This window comes from Mustelus asterias, chromosome 3 (assembly GCF_964213995.1).
Source record: "Mustelus asterias chromosome 3, sMusAst1.hap1.1, whole genome shotgun sequence".
Taxonomy (NCBI): Eukaryota; Metazoa; Chordata; class Chondrichthyes; order Carcharhiniformes; family Triakidae; genus Mustelus; species Mustelus asterias.
Window position 1 is genome coordinate 22,798,611 of NC_135803.1, and position 15,727 is coordinate 22,814,337.

Sequence of the window (15,727 nt, forward strand, 5' to 3'; positions counted from 1 at the left end):
ATGAAATCGGATAGACCACCCCGCATTGACCTAATCATTTCCATGAAGGGGTGCCAATTGAGGCTTGTTCCTCACACTCTGATGTGAAGAACACGATCTTGCTTTGGCTTAAATGTCTTGATGTGGAGATGCCGGCGTTGGACTGGGGTAAACACAGTAAGAGTTTTAACAACATCAGGTTAAAGTCCAACGGGTTTATTTGGTAGCAAATACCATTAGCTTTGGGAGCGCTGCTCCTTCGTCAGATGGAGTGGAAATCTGCTCTCAAACAGGGCACAGAGACACAAAATCAAGTTACAGAGTATAGGGATAGTTGCAATGGCCAACAACTATACAAGCTATACAAGTTTCTGTAACTTGATTTTGTGTCTCTGTGCCCTGTTTGAGAGCAGATTTCCACTCCATCTGACGAAGGAGCAGTGCTCCGAAAGCTAATGGTATTTGCTACCAAATAAACCTGTTGGACTTTAACCTGGTGTTGTTAAAACTCTTACTGGGATTAAATGTCTTGATCCAGGTCAGGCCGCCAAAAGCAGCTCCTGGTGATCTCTTTCATGCAGTGTCCTGAATGCAGTTGGTCCAACAGTGATTTCCTCTGTGAAATAATAACTCGCATGTCCCAAAGCAAACATCCTGAAGTGACTGATAACTCCATCCTCCCCAAAACATGATAAAGGGTAGGTGAAGAGTTGCCATGCATCACAAGATTTTGTTGGGTCCATTTGAATGGCTTTCTTGATTTGGACTGCAGTGATGGGTGTGTTGTCCATGTGTGCAACTAGATGATGTCTTTTTGAGCAGTGTCCCTATGGCTGACTGGTAGAGGCAGCCTCAAAAGACCATTGGGGTGAGTATCAATAATCAGTCAGGAGTGTGAATTTCTGGCCAAACTGTTACCAATGAAATTTCCAGATTCCAAAAATATGGCCCTAACTCTATAATGCAATGCATCAAATACAAGTTGTAGCGATAAGGAGGGGCCAAAGTGCTCAGTACCTCTGAATCTGTCAACACTCCTTTATCATAGAATCCCTACAGTACAGAAAAGTATGGCATCAAGTTTGTTTGAGACCAATCATCTCAGCTCTAGGACATTGCTGCAGCTGTTCCTCAGGCCAGTGTCCTAAGCCCAACCACTGTCAGCTGTTCATCAATGACCTTCCCACCATTAGAATTGGGGCAGTTCATGAATGACTACAGAGTACTCTATTCCTCAGATAATGAAGCAGTCCATGGCCCCATACAGCAAGTCCTGGGCAGCTTCCAAACTTAGGCTGATAAATGGCAAATAACGTTCAATCCTAGGAAAGACCATTCTCCAACAAGGAAACCTTCCTTTGGTATTGAATCATTGAAACTGGCAGGAGGCCGTGCGGTCAATAGTGTCTGCAATGGCCAACTAGCCACTAATCCTACTTTCCAGTTCTTGGGTCATTGCCTTGTTATGGAGTGCCTATCCAAATACTTTTTAATGTTTGTGAGGGTTTCTGCATCTTCTCACCCTTGCAGGCAATAAGTTCCAGATTTCCATCCCCTTCTGACTGATAGAATTTCCCTTCAAATCCCCTCTCAACCTTCTACTTCTTACTCTAACTCTATGTACCCTCGAAATTAGAGTGCATCAGGAGGCTTAGATCTGATCTGTTGGTTGTGCAAGTCTTTAACTCAATTGCTTATGCTTATTCAGTTTGGCACGCAAGTAGTCCTGTGTTGTAACTTCAGCAGGTTGACACCTCATTTTTTAGGAATGCCTGGTGTAGTTCCTGGTACGCCCTCCTGCACTCTTCACTGAACCAGGGCTGATCATGGTTCAACATGGAGGAGTACAGACGGACTCATCAGCTGAGGCGGGGGGGGGGGGGGGGGGGGGGGGGTGGACACGGGACAGTACATGGTAATCAGCAAGAGGCTTCCTTGCCCATATCTGACCTGCTGCCATGAGACTTCACGGGGTCCAGAATCGATGTTAAGGACTCCCAGGGCAACTCCCTCCCAACTGAATGCCACAATGCTGCCACCTCTGCTAGATCTGTTCTGCCAGTGGGACAGGACATACCCAAGGATGGTGATATCTGAGAAATTATCTGAAAGGTATGATTCTTTGAGTATGACTATGTTGAACACCATTTGGAGGAAGCATCGAGGATGGCAAGGGCACAGAATGTAGTCAGGGTGGGGAACTTCAATGTCCATCACCAAGCGTGTTCTTGATAGTACCGCCACAAGCCGAGCTGGCCGGGTCCCAATGGGCACAGCTGCTACACTGGGACTGCGGCAGGTGGTGAGGGAACCAGCAAGAGGGAAAAACATAATTAACCTAATCCTCACCAAAGTTCCTGCCACAGGGTCTGTCCAAGATAGTCTGAGAGACAGCTCGCCCATTTCTGGCACGAGCCCCCAGATGTTAGTAGGGAGGACTTTGCAGGCTTGATAGGGTTGGGTTTGCTGTTTCCAGTACCTCAGTCAATGCCAGTTGGTCCGTCTGGTTTCATTCCTTTTTGTTTTCTTTGTAACCCTACTTGAAGCAGTAGCATGAGTACAGATGCTATAAGCAAAAGATTGCCTGCTGCACTCTAGTTTCTAGGATTCCACATGTAAGAACAACAATGCAACAAGGACAATAACACTGTAATTACTTATTTAAAATAAATCTCCATGGACATTTTTACTAATATTGTATTTATTTTGTCAATTGCAAATTTTGTAGCAAAACATGATCTCCTTTGTAATGTAGAGGTGCAGTTTTCTACATACTCAGAGTATAAATAACATTTTTCTCTGAGAAAGAAAAATCCCTTTTTCAGTCACCAAATTAATAAAACTTCTAGTTTATCTAAAACTAGAACTTAAAAGGCAATGTTGTAGCAGTTTCATCCTTATAGATGCAGCAACTTTATTGATGATTCTTTCTGCTCTGTAACATTTCACATTCACATAAATGTGTTAAATTACAAATACGATTTGCACAAATAGCTAAATTTCTAAGAAAAATATGTACAGTACTGCAGAGCAATGAAAGGTAGGATTTGCAATAACTTAACATTAGCCCATTTCAATATACATGATATGGCTACATCTTGAACCTTCTTGCCAAATAGTGGTTAAATAAAGGACATGCGGCAAGTCCTTCCTTTCTGCATATATTACCCCGTTATACAAAATACAGGCTTTAGAGACTCTTGTGATTAAAGCTAAGATCAGTGAACAACACAACTGTGCAAGAGACCTGGAGACGTCACGCATCGACATCACACTCCTGACAGGTACCAATTCGGCTATAAGAATGGGTTGGTTGAAGAACTTCCTGTTGGAAACTGCCCCATCGGAGCACCAGCCTGTGGGAGGAGGAGAGAGTAAAGGGACAATAAATATGTTCTCCTTTTAACTTCATCATGAGGAACAGTAAAGAAAGAAAGATTACAAGATTCAGAGGAAACATACCAGGACACCCTCTTTTTACAGCCAGCTTTATCTTTACTATCATCAGCATAAATATTATCAAACTATGTGCACAATGTGGAGGATTCTGTACCAGCTGCTCAACTCGTACAACTGACCAAAGATTGCCTTTAAAAACTTTACAAGGCCATTGGAATTCAGATTTTTAGACTCAATGAGCCCTGGAAGCTGAAACTCAACATTTCACATTAAGTGACATCTTCCCTTTTATGGGTCCACAAAAACCCGAGGAAATGTTGTAAAGTGAAAAAACGAAGAATAGCCAGCTGTCACAGCAGGTAGTTTTTGGATGGACGCAAGACCAGAGAAAATTATTCAAACAAAAAAACTAAATTAAAAATTACCAGAAATGGGTTACTAGATACTGCAGATGGTCCCATCGGTTGACCATACGGCATGACCATTGGCTTTGGTTGTCCAAATGAACCAAAACCGCCACCTGAAGATAAAGACAAAGAGTTTAAGGAGAGTGGCGTTGGTAATTGGAAGACAAAGACAAGAATTTGATACTATATTGATATTACCAACTGGCTGCTGTGGAAATGCTGAGTGCTGAGTGAAGGTCACTGGAGCAGATAAGATTGGTTGCTGGAAGCCACCGCTGAAGCTGGTGGGAAGAGTATATCCGGCCGGTGTGGCAAACAGAGTGGGCATGCTCATTGATGCTGTTCCAAAGCTTACTGTCACACACAGAAAGAAAATGAAAGCAAATTAACCAATAAATTAAAGGGACCAATCTCACAATGTACAGAAGGCTTACTTAAGGACTATTCTGACGTAGGCACTTAAAGGGGGACGGCAATCACAATGCTCCAGATGAGCATGGATGTTGAATCTGCTTCAAACTACTGTCTGTGCTCAACACAGTGTGTTGAGCTACTAAAGATTATATATATTTACAAATTTTGAAAGAGCTATCTTAAACACATTTAAATGGAAACATTTTAAAACATTCACTCCTGGACGTATGAGCACTCAAGCCATCAAATAAGTCAAATATGTGATATTTATAAATATTTTTGTGAGAGTGCAGTAACATCATGAGCACTACTAAGCATCAAACCACTTTTAAATTGTTAACGTTAATCGTTTGCTTTGAAATCTGAGTTGTAATGATACAGGATGAGTAATTAAGAATACTGGACTAATAATCCAGAAGATGCAAATCCAAATCTCACCCTGGCAGTGTGCAAAATTGAATTAAGTTTAAGAAATCAGTAACTAAAAGGTAGGTATTAGTAAAAGTAACCACGAAACTGTCAAGACTGTTGCAAAATCCCAAATGACTCACTAATGCCTTTGAGGAAAAGCTGCTGTCCTTACTTGGTCTGACCCGAATGGGACTCTAGTCCCACGTTGGGACAACCCCAGCTCTGAACACAGCTTGGAGTATATTAAATCTCTGCAACAAATAACAAGGAGGCAGCCCACCACCACTTTCTCTGACATGGGCAACAAATGGCTGCTTTGCCAGCAGCGCCCACATCTCAATGACTAGAAAGAGAAAGCCCTCCTTGACATGCTAGCTAGTCATTAGGCAGTGTAACAGTAAGACACTCTCAATTTAGTCAAGTATCAAACAAAGCGCTGGCACCTACCAAAATGAGCCAGTGGAACTGCTCGAGTGTGCAGAGTTCCTAAAAGCCCTCAAGGACAGCCACAGAAAGTTACAGAAAAGACAAGCAATTATTTACCGTCCTCAAAACAGAAAAGCAGAGACTAGTTAGCATGCAGCGAGTTAAGTAAATACATTGCCCCAGAAAAAAGGGGTTTCACAGAAATTGGGTCTTCAATTAACAACTAATACAGGGACTTTGAAATTATAATTTACCAACAAACTGGAGCCCAATTGCGAATTAGAAGACTCACTTTGTCCCATTAAGCATGTGCAATTTGATCCCCCAGACTTCCTTCCAATTAACAACAAGCTGTGACGATTAAGGATTACATGTAAAAATAATACTCCGTAACTTAGTTTCTGAGGAAACCAGTAGTCAGCAGTGCAGGAATTATGCCAGATTTAAAGAGAAATAATTTATTGAAATTCCTGATGCAAGATTTAAGGGCATTTAAAAACTGTCATGTTGAAAGACTTTGTCTTAGCAATACATGGTGTTCTGAAGCAATAGATGAAAATTCTTCCCTGGTGAATAACTAATAATGAAATATTTGACTGTCAATGACCCGCCTCCAACCAGGTGGACCTGGTTGCAAGCTTTTAGCTAATGCACTCAGGAGCAGTAAGCAATATTACTAAGTAATAAAGCTACTTTAATTACTGATCCTGATGAAGAGTCCATTCCCGAAATGTGAACCTGGCTGTTCTCTCCATGGTTGCTGCTTGACCTACTCAGGATTGAGAGGAAAACCCAGTCCATTCCTCATCAGTTTGTGATAGTCCTTGCAGAAATGTGTACCACTGAACAGGATTAGGCTTAGCTTCAAACGCTGCACGGCCAAAAAACCAATGAACAATCACTTTCTACATTTACACAAGATGTCTGCCAGCAACTGAGGAACTGTACTCTCGCATCATTCAGTATCCTCTGGATAGAAATGGAGGAAAAAGAGTCAAAACACTCCATTGTTCTACAGAACAGTAGTCCAGGGTAGCAGAGTTTTGGATGACTTCAAGTCTACAGGGATAACAAAAGGTGTGAATGAGAGTTTTAGCCACAGACAAAGCTGAGGCAGGGCAGAATCGGGTGACATTATGGAGGTGGGATAGGGTGGTCGCAGTGATGGTGCAAATGTGCAGGTGGAAGCTTATCTCAGAGTGAAATTTGACACTACAGTTGTGAATGGTCTGATTCAGCCTCAGACAATTGCCAGGGATAGGGGTGAAGGTGATGGCTAGAAGTTTGTGGCAGAGACCAAAGACTGTGGCTTTGGTCTTTCCAATATTTAGTCTGCCCTTAGACAGAACCTTCCCCATTTATTTCATATTTTGAAACCATTTCCTGCTAAACTTTGAGAGCTTCAAAGATTTCCGAAGTGTGGAAAATTCTGCATATGTGAAACTTTATCAAATACTCTTTCAAAATGCAAGAGAATAATATCCAGTGATCAAAGCAATTCATCTTAATAGTAAAGTGTGATCTATTAGTTCTAAATTCAAGTTGCCAACTCCTTTAGATCTGGATTAATAACTGGTCTCTGATTTCATGTCAATGTTTGTTCTTTCTTGATATCCTTCAAATATCACATACAGCTCTAATGTTAATGGAATTCCTAAAATATCAGTAGTGCATTGGAATTGTTGAGTTACAAGGTGCTAAAAGTATAGCTAAGTGTTATAATGGCATAGGCTGAGGTGGGGACAAAGATGTGCAAGGCTCGAGATGCAGTAGGTGTGACAGAGGATATGGGGATTTGAAACTTAGGTTGTGAGCAGTATGGTTCAACCAGAGATAATGGCTGAAAAGGAAGACAGAACGATGGCAAAGGGTACAGATTTGTGGCAGTGGGCCAAAAGCTGATGGCTTTCCGATGTTATAATTAGAGGAAATTGCAGCTCTGTCAAAACATCAGACAAGGGCGGCATGGTGGCCCAGTGGTTAGCACTGTTGCCTCACAGTGCCAGGGACACTGGTTCAATTCCCGGCTTGGGTCACTGTCTATGTGGAGTCTGCGTGGGTTTCCGCCGGGTACTCCCGTTTCATCCCACAGTCCAAAGATGTGCAGGTTAGGTAGATTGGCCATTCTAAATTGCCCCTTAATGTCAGGGGGACTAGCTAGGGTAAATGCATGATGTTATGGGGATAGGGCCTGGGTGCGATTGTGGTCGGTGCAGACTCGATGGGCCAAATGGCTTCCTTCTGCATTGTAGGGATTCTATGATTCTAATTATTCTGACAACACAGAGGCAGTGGAGGGATTGACAGTAATGGTGGAGAGGTAAAGCTGGGTGTCAGCGTGTACATGGAACCTGACTCCTTACCTTTGGATGATGTTGCTCAGGGGCAGCATGTAAATAAGGTAAAGGAGGGGGGGGGAATAAATCGGGAGCTCTGGAGGCAACGGCGTGGTGGCAGGCTACAAAGTCATTGCTGCAGATGCTTTGACTAAGACTGTGGTAAGGTGAAGCCAACCTAGTGTAGTCCCATCGAGTTGGACAACTGGTGAGAAGCATTGGAAGATGACCATGTCAAATGTTATGCAAAGGGTGTGAAGGATGAGGAGGGATAACAGTCACAGAAGGTGTAATTTGTGACTTTAGCACGGGCTGTTTTAATGTTATGGCAACAGTGGAAGCCTGATTAGACAAGAGTCAAAGGTGGCATTGCTGGAAATATAAACAGGGATTTGCAGAGTCTATAATATATTCAGGAACTTTGATAAGGGTAGAAGATTAGGCATGGAGCTTGCAAGGACACAAGGCCTGAAAGGTGGGCTTTTTGAGGAGACTGCTACTCTGCAGATATTGAAAGGAGCAAGGACAGTTCCTGAAGAGAGGGAGCCATCCACAATGCTGGCTAGCAAGAGGGACAGGACAGAAATCTGGGTGATTCGCAATTCAGTAGGAATGGAGTGAAACTAGAATAAGATGTAGATTTATTGCTAAGGCAGGGGGAACCTTGACAATATTTGACTTGACCTTATGTAAAAGGGGAAGGAAAAATGCAACAGAAATAGCTGAATGGGTAGTCTCCAACTTAGTGATATTGTATAAGACTTCATATTTTACAATTAATGAAATCTTTCACATTCTTCTCACTTAATCCCCAGAGTTCTTCTCATAGGTTCAATGTTTGCTTTACAAAAATTATTAGCCTGGACTCTAGTGTTTATAGAATAGCAAATCTAACCATACAATAACTAACAACCAACTGTTCATCCATGTCCAAGTTAATCAGTCCAAGTGGATTGCTAAGCACTCAAGACAAAACAGCATCTGCTCTTGTACTCTGCATCATGTTTTATTGTGAATTGGTAATCATTACCTCCAAGAAGATAGTTTGCACTTTCACCTCTCTTTGTACTTCTACTCCTTTTCAATTCTCCTGGCCTGACTGGTTCAACACTGGGATGTGGAAATTCCCACATGAAAATACATGACTGGGAAATTCATCCTAAAAACTAATCCCACTAACCCACTTCCTCATAGTCCAAGATAAAAGCAAATTACTGCGGATGCTGGAGTGCTCTGACAAAGAATCAGGCAGACTTGAAACGTTGCCTGTGTTCTCGCCCCACAGATGCTGTCAGACTTGCTGAGATTTTCCAGCATTTTCTATTTTGTTCCTCAAAATCCAATTCTCCCTTAATTATCCTCACGAGATTTAATATATTTGGAGTCTGTGTAGCCTGTATTATTTGCCTAGTCAGCTTCAAATCTGCTTATATTGTTGAAATTGGTACTTTGTTGGCCTTTTTGATAATTGATATCCAGATTGCTCTCGATGTTACGACAGGGAGGCAGTGGCGCAGTGGTATTGTTACTGGACAAATGATTCAGAGACCCAGCGTAATGCGTTGGAGACCCAGGTTCGAATCCCATCACGGCAGATGGTGAAATTTGAATTCAACAAAACATATCTGGAATTAAGAATCTACTGATGACCGTGAAGCCATTGTCGATTGTCATAAAAATCCATCTGGTTCATTAATGTCCTTTAGGGAAGAAAATCTGCCATCCTTACCTGGTCTGGCCTACATGTGACTCCAGACCCACAGCAATGTGGTTGACTCTTAAATGTCCTCAGGGGTGGGCAATAAATGCTGGCCCAACCAGCGACACCCACATCCCATTATCAAATTTTTAAAAATCATTTCTTCCTCAACTTCCCAATCTACCTTTGAGAACGGGTTTTTATCAGCACCAGTTCAATGTACTGTTTGCAAACATAGAAACTTGGGAAAGTTTGCAACATGAAACAATTGCAGTTGACCTATCAGAGGTTCAAAGAAACTAACTTTCAATTGCCCACTCCCACAAATCTAATTTTATTTTTAGTTTTCAAACACATCGCCTTCACTACCATGCCTGGGTACTCTACCCCACACAATTACCTTATTTTGTCTGTCAGTAATTAAATTTAAACAACAATGTAAATATCTGATTCCATAGTTCACATGCTTTATTTCCTAAAGCTAAAAGTTATACCTTTAACGTGTTAAATGAGGATAGATGGAAACATTTGATTGAGAAACTGAAACAATCCTGAGGCAAGTGCAATTCAAACAGATCTGGGGCAACTGCAGTGCCAAATGATAAACTGTGTGTCTTTAATAAAGTTAAGGTTAGCAGGAAGGAAACTTGGACAACGGATGACCCACCTTTGAGTATTTGCTAGGGACAGGCGGTCTATGGACATGTCAATAAGGGATTTAGATTAGTTCCCAGATCAAAGAAGATTTAAAAAACACCTCGACAAACAAGAGTTTTTGTGGAATTAGGGAGTCTGGAATTAGTCATGTGGGTCACAGAATCAAAGGGTTATTTTGAAGGTAAAAGATAATTAATATATATTTGTGTTTGAAACGTCCCAAGTATACCACATTGTCATGGACATGAGCTGTAGGGGTCAGGGAAGTTCCTGTTTATTTATCCGTGTATTTGCTCACAGAAGGCAGTCAGCAGTACAGCTAAGGAGAAGAGACAACTGCAGTAGACTGCATCAGGGGCGCAAAAGATTTGCCAGCCCTACACTTTAAGCAGAGAAAATACTATTTTTATCATTCACCATGCAGAATGCAGTTTGGAGTCAGAACTCACAAGGAGGAGGAAGACTGGAAGATTTGTCTAGCTTGGAGCTAGAGGAAGAAATTGACAGTAACCCTCAGTGTAAAGTAGCTGTGGGAGCAAATTAGGAGAGAGCAGTTTGTGTCTGTCCAAAGCCAAGACAAGCAGCATAGAGGCCATTAGAAAATCTGTCAAAGTCACTCTGCAGGAATTGCAGGTAAAGCTCAGGTCTGAGCTGAAAAGTCCAAGATCTTACAAGGCAGCTATGAAAAAGTTCTCAGTTAATCCCAAGAAAACAGATAACCTTCAAGAACCTGATAGCAAGCTAAGATTTTCCAGGAAAGTCATGGTGAAAAGAGGAATTCATTAAGACTTTTGATGTACGTTATGTATGTGCTTTTCAGTGTAAATTATAAGTAACTACTAAGACAGTGTTTACTTAACAATAGTGGTTTATATGATTCTTACATAATAAAGTTCATTTGTTTTAAACTGTAAATCTTGTGGCTTCATTAACTATGTATTCAAATTTCTCTTTTAAATGTTAACAGACGGCCTCGAAGGGGATTATGGCAACACTCTGTTCACTCTTTCCACTCAAGTTTTTGTTCATATCCCCAGGATCTAGAACTTGTAACAGCCTCAAACACATTATCTGTGCTCAATGAAAATGTTTTTTTAAAAAGTTCAGAGTCTCCTGGTCATTCGCAATAGTGTCATTTGAAAATGTACTTCAACTTCTGAAAATTAGGTCAGGATCAGGCATGAAACAGGATAAAAATATCACCAGTTCCCCAAGCACTTGCCCCTCATTACCCTCTGCAAAATTTGGTTAGATTCCCAGCTACTGGTTCCGAATACTGCTGCTGTCTGGGCGGTGAGTTGTGAGTAGTGACAGCTTTATTCAATATGGTGCCAGATGCCAAGTCCATTACAACCGTCTCAATAAGGTTATTTAGACAGTAATTAAATAGTGGAGCATTTATCATAGACAAACCCGTGTGAACAAAATTCTGTGCCTGAATTTTTCAAAAATAACTTCAGTGGTTTTACCACCTGCAATCATCAATCGCCAGTTTGTTCACATCAGGAATTTGACTCGGAAATCATGAATTGCCGACAATGCTTTTTCTTTGTTCTTCTGACTCCACAATAATGCATGCACTTCAATAGAGTTTACAGATACGGACATGTCACACACTGAATGCAAATGTGTTTCAGTCCAATCTCCACAAAGGTTCATTATCCATACCTGCAGTTCTTCCGTTAATCTGGAATGGGTTTGTGGCAGCGGTTGCTGGCAAAATGGGAGCTGCTACAAAGGGATTAGTTGCTGCTGAAAGGGCGCAAACAGGAATAGCTGATTAAAGTACAGAAATCAGTAAATCATTTGAAGTATCAGACTAGAATGTCCAAAGGACAGTTCTTATTTTACAATCAACAACCGACCAGAAAACTTTCTATTAAGCCAGTAACATTCTCCAATCACAGCAGATTGTGATAAATTATTATACAGGTCTTTATGCACTTTAAACTTGGAAAAATCCTATGAGTTAGCAGACAAAATCCAAATAAATGACTTTAGTGACCACAGTAAAGTCATGTTTACCTGCAACTGATGGCTGTAACCTGCTAAAAATCCATTATGTCTATTGACAGGGTAACAATGTTCCCACACAATCATTTTGAATAGATTTAATCTGAAAATTTCAATCAAGTTTCATATTTTGGCCATATGTTGCATCTATATTTGGATTACATGATGCATTTATTATTTATTTATTAGCGTCACAAGTAGGCTTGTATTAACACTGCAATGAAGTTACTGTGAAAATCCCCTCGTTGCCACACTCCGGCGCCTGTTCGGGTACACTGAGGGAGAATTTAGCATGGTCAGTGCGCCCTAACCAGTATGTCTTTTGGACTTTACTTTTTGGACTCTTTAGGAGCAGTGCACAAGTTTACAACTGACCTCTACCCATGCTTTCTGCAGATTTTAAATAATTCACTCTAATTCTCAGATATATTTTGTTGATTATTCCATTTATCTCTCTATTCTGACCCTCTCTAGTGTTGGGCAGATCTGTTCACTCCCACTGCCACTCTGATGGTATCCTTTTCTGTCACTCCATGATCTTTACTCTGGCACCACCAATTCTTCAGAGGGAATGTGCTCCTGTTCTAAGTTTGCAGAAGCAGCTGGCCTCTTCTGATGACACCCTGCCCCTTCTAAATGGCTGCAACATTAGAAAAAACTTCAAAAAATGTGTAAATCTTCTCACTGATACCTTTTCAATTATATTTTGGCACACTGATTTTCTGATGATAAAAATGTAACTGTTTCAACTTCCATTTTTGTGGCTGATTAATAAATATCAGCCAGTGTACTCTTTTCGAGGCCAATTATTGAACACTGGTTAACTTACCAAATCCATGGATTGAATCTTGGTGGGACTGAACCATGGACCTTTCTTGCTTCTATGATTCACTAGTAGTGCATTTACCTAACGAATTCAAGGCTTTATGTTTTGCTATTGCAACACATCAAGTGCTATTCTTCATTAACCAGTTTACTTAGTATATATTTCTACATTATGGCTTTACTGTACCATCATAGGGGTTATAGGGATCAGGCGGTTAAGTGGAACTGATCCACTTCAGATCAGCCATGATCTTATTGAATGGCGGGGCAGGCTCGAGGGGCTAGATGGCCTACTCCTGCTCCTATTTCTTATGTTCTTATGTTCTTAACCATCAGAAATTGGGCTTGGTTGCAATCTCAGATACCTACATTAATACACTAATTTTCTTCTTATTAAAATAAAAATATTTCAGATGATGAAAGATAAGAACCAAATTTTCACTATCTAAAGTTCAAGTTTTTTTTTCAAAGTTGAATAGGCCTGTTATTTTTGGATTAGTTCCCAAACTCAGGCATATCATTAATGCAAAGGCAAGGTACAAAGCAAAGAGAGGCTAACTGCCTGTTTACTGTCACCCAACAACTGATACATGCTTTGGGTAGAGTAAAACATGCTGATTGTCACCAGAGATTTGTCAATTTTGTCAGGGTGGCGGTAGCACCAACAATGGGCCAAGAAAGTCAAGGCAAACCCTGCATCAGTCATTTGGGAGGGCTTTGACCCTATTCTGTGGCAAGTTACAGTCTGGGCTCCCATTCCTTTATGGGATGATATACTGCCTTAAAGCATATCAACTATGGGACAATTGGAGGGATGGTAGAAGTACCACTGGGTGGGGTGGCCACTGCTAGGACTGCACTTGGCCCAAAGTGGCATCATGGATACCACTCTGGGACCAAAGGAAGTAGGGTCAGTGTTGCTGGGCCCAGAAAGGCAAGCATTGATGGGGTAGGGTGGGGTTGTGTTTGCAGGGGCAGCCCTTGCTGTTTAAGGGGCCCTGGCGGTCCATAGCTAGGCTCCAGGTTTTACTGGGTGGTCTTCCTATATCGTGCACTGCTGCTGGTAAAATACCCGTGGTAGTGGGTCAAGGCCCTTAAGTGGTTCTTAATTATCCTTCGGGTTAGACGACTTTCTCCCATGAAATCCACTGTTAAGAAAATTCCACAGGATTAGGGAAGCAACAGGCCTCCCTCTTCTTGGTTTCTTATTTTTTGGCACCACCCACCTTCCAATCCATTCCCGAGAATCCTGTTAAATTCTGTCTATAAAGATGCCTTTCAAATCCTCCAGAAAATATTTACCCAGCCATTGATCCAGCCGGGTGGCACAGTGGTTAGCACTGCTGCCTCACAGCACCAGGGTCACAGGTTCAATTCCGGCCTTAGGTGATGGCCTGTGTGAAGTTTGTATGAGCTTCCTGTGTCTGCATGGGTTTCCTCTAGTGCTTGGTTTCCCCCTACAGTTCAAAGATGTGCAGGATAGGTGGATTGGCCATGCTAAATTGCCCCTTTGTGTCCCAAGATCTGTAGGTTGGCGGATTAGATGGGTAAATGCATTGGGTTACGGGAATAGGGCCTGGGTGCTCTGGTAGAGAGTTAGTGCAGATTCAATGGGCTGAATGGCCTCCTTCTGCACGGTAGGGATTCTGTGATATAACATGCATACTCATTTCAGAGAATGTTTACACCGAAGGCCATTCAGCCAATCTGTGCAAGAGCAATTTAGCTCGCCATGTCCCTATAGCGCTGCATTTCCTTCCCTTCAGGTGCTTATCTAATTCTGCTTTGAAAGCCACGATTCAATCTGCGCCCAAAAATAGAAAGAGCTAGCATTTAGTCTCAAAAAAATGTTAATGTTTACCAAAAACTAAATGTGTCTCAGCAAAACAGATGGCTTACCTCCAAATGCCGCCGGTGTAGTGCTGACCCCGGGGTGTGTCTGTGCTGTTGTAGCACTTTGTACTGTCCCAAACACACTGCAGGAGGAAACGATCTTTATAACAGTGTCCATATAACTCAGAACGGTAAGGCGAGAACCAAGTTCCACCCAAATAACCATTTTCCACAAAAACCTTTTCTTTCAACTGGGATGAAAAGTATCTGGGGCTGAAATTATTCACTGAGTGTTTTGGGGCAGCAGGACAATATGGAAGCAACTCGCATGCAAACCCAAGGTTGTCTATTAGTAGCCGATCAAATGGAGGCACCTAATTACCATGAGGTTATAATCAACCTCCATTGAAAGTGGACTGGTCACCTTTAGGTGTGTAACAAACATTCTTTGAAAGAAGTTTAGACTCCATAACCACAGGTGAGGTGAGATACATTACTGGGAAAAATCAGATATACCTGTTCCTTTAAGAGGTTTCAGGTCCGATCTGTGTGATCTTCACTTACTGTGTCTATAAAGACTGCCCCTTTGCTGTGTCATCTCCAGTTCTTTTCGACCAGAGGCGGTACATTCGGTTTTGTGAAGAGCTGTGATGACTTAGTCCCTTATTGCTCTTTGGGAAGGAGAGAAAACCCCTGCCTGTAACACTGGAATAGATAGAACTATTAAACATGCAATATTTTAGTGTGCTCAATAGACAGTAAAAAGGATATGATTTAAACAACTTAAAACGTAAACACTTCAGAGCAAAGACAGGCTCTGTTTCTTCAGAACAGTGTCCTTGAAAACACAAGAAAATTATGGGCCATTGGGAAAACTCCCAAAAATTAGCCCACACAAGATCTGGAAAATTTGTTAAACCTAACTTTCACTCAAAAATAGGAGGGTAAGCAAAACATTTGCTAACGGCGTGAGATGAAGAGGAGTAGGAGAAAGCTCGTGTGAGACATATACATCAATGTAGCATGTTGGGCCAAATGGCCTGTTTCCGTGCTGTTTTATATTTGTGCCATTTATAAATACTTCACACTGCTCTCTTAAGTGGCATCAACTTTGGACTGATGGAACGTGTTAAGTACAGTCCCACCAGACTGAGAATTTTCAGGCAGGTAAGTTGGGTTGCGTTGGATAGTGGAGAGGTCTAGAAGCAGTGTTGAATTGATCTCCACGTATCCACCATTAACAGGTTGTTAAAAATAGGAACGTAGTTTGACTTGCGTACATCTGATCCTAATGGAGCAGATATTACAAACCATCTTAACTTAGGAAA

General features: G+C 41.6%; 1 protein-coding gene across 6 annotated transcripts in view; it reads right to left on the reverse strand.

The window, feature by feature from the left end:
* Positions 1-2,667: 2,667 nt before the first annotated feature.
* The window catches only part of agfg1a (ArfGAP with FG repeats 1a), a 66,649-nt gene continuing 53,589 nt past the window's right edge, over positions 2,668-15,727 (reverse strand). For 3 of the 6 annotated variants that reach the window (XM_078206071.1, XM_078206052.1, XM_078206037.1), the window contains 6 exons: positions 14,466-14,542; positions 11,397-11,480; positions 5,058-5,096; positions 3,984-4,139; positions 3,804-3,898; positions 2,668-3,335 (listed from right to left, as the gene is read on the reverse strand). In XM_078206071.1, the coding sequence (XP_078062197.1) occupies positions 3,276-3,335; positions 3,804-3,898; positions 3,984-4,139; positions 5,058-5,096; positions 11,397-11,480; positions 14,466-14,542 (511 nt within the window). In that variant the 3' untranslated portion in view covers positions 2,668-3,275. The remainder of the gene's footprint in view (positions 3,336-3,803; positions 3,899-3,983; positions 4,140-5,057; positions 5,097-11,396; positions 11,481-14,465; positions 14,543-15,727) is intronic. The other 3 variants (XM_078206060.1, XM_078206070.1, XM_078206044.1) reach the window with 1 other exon arrangement.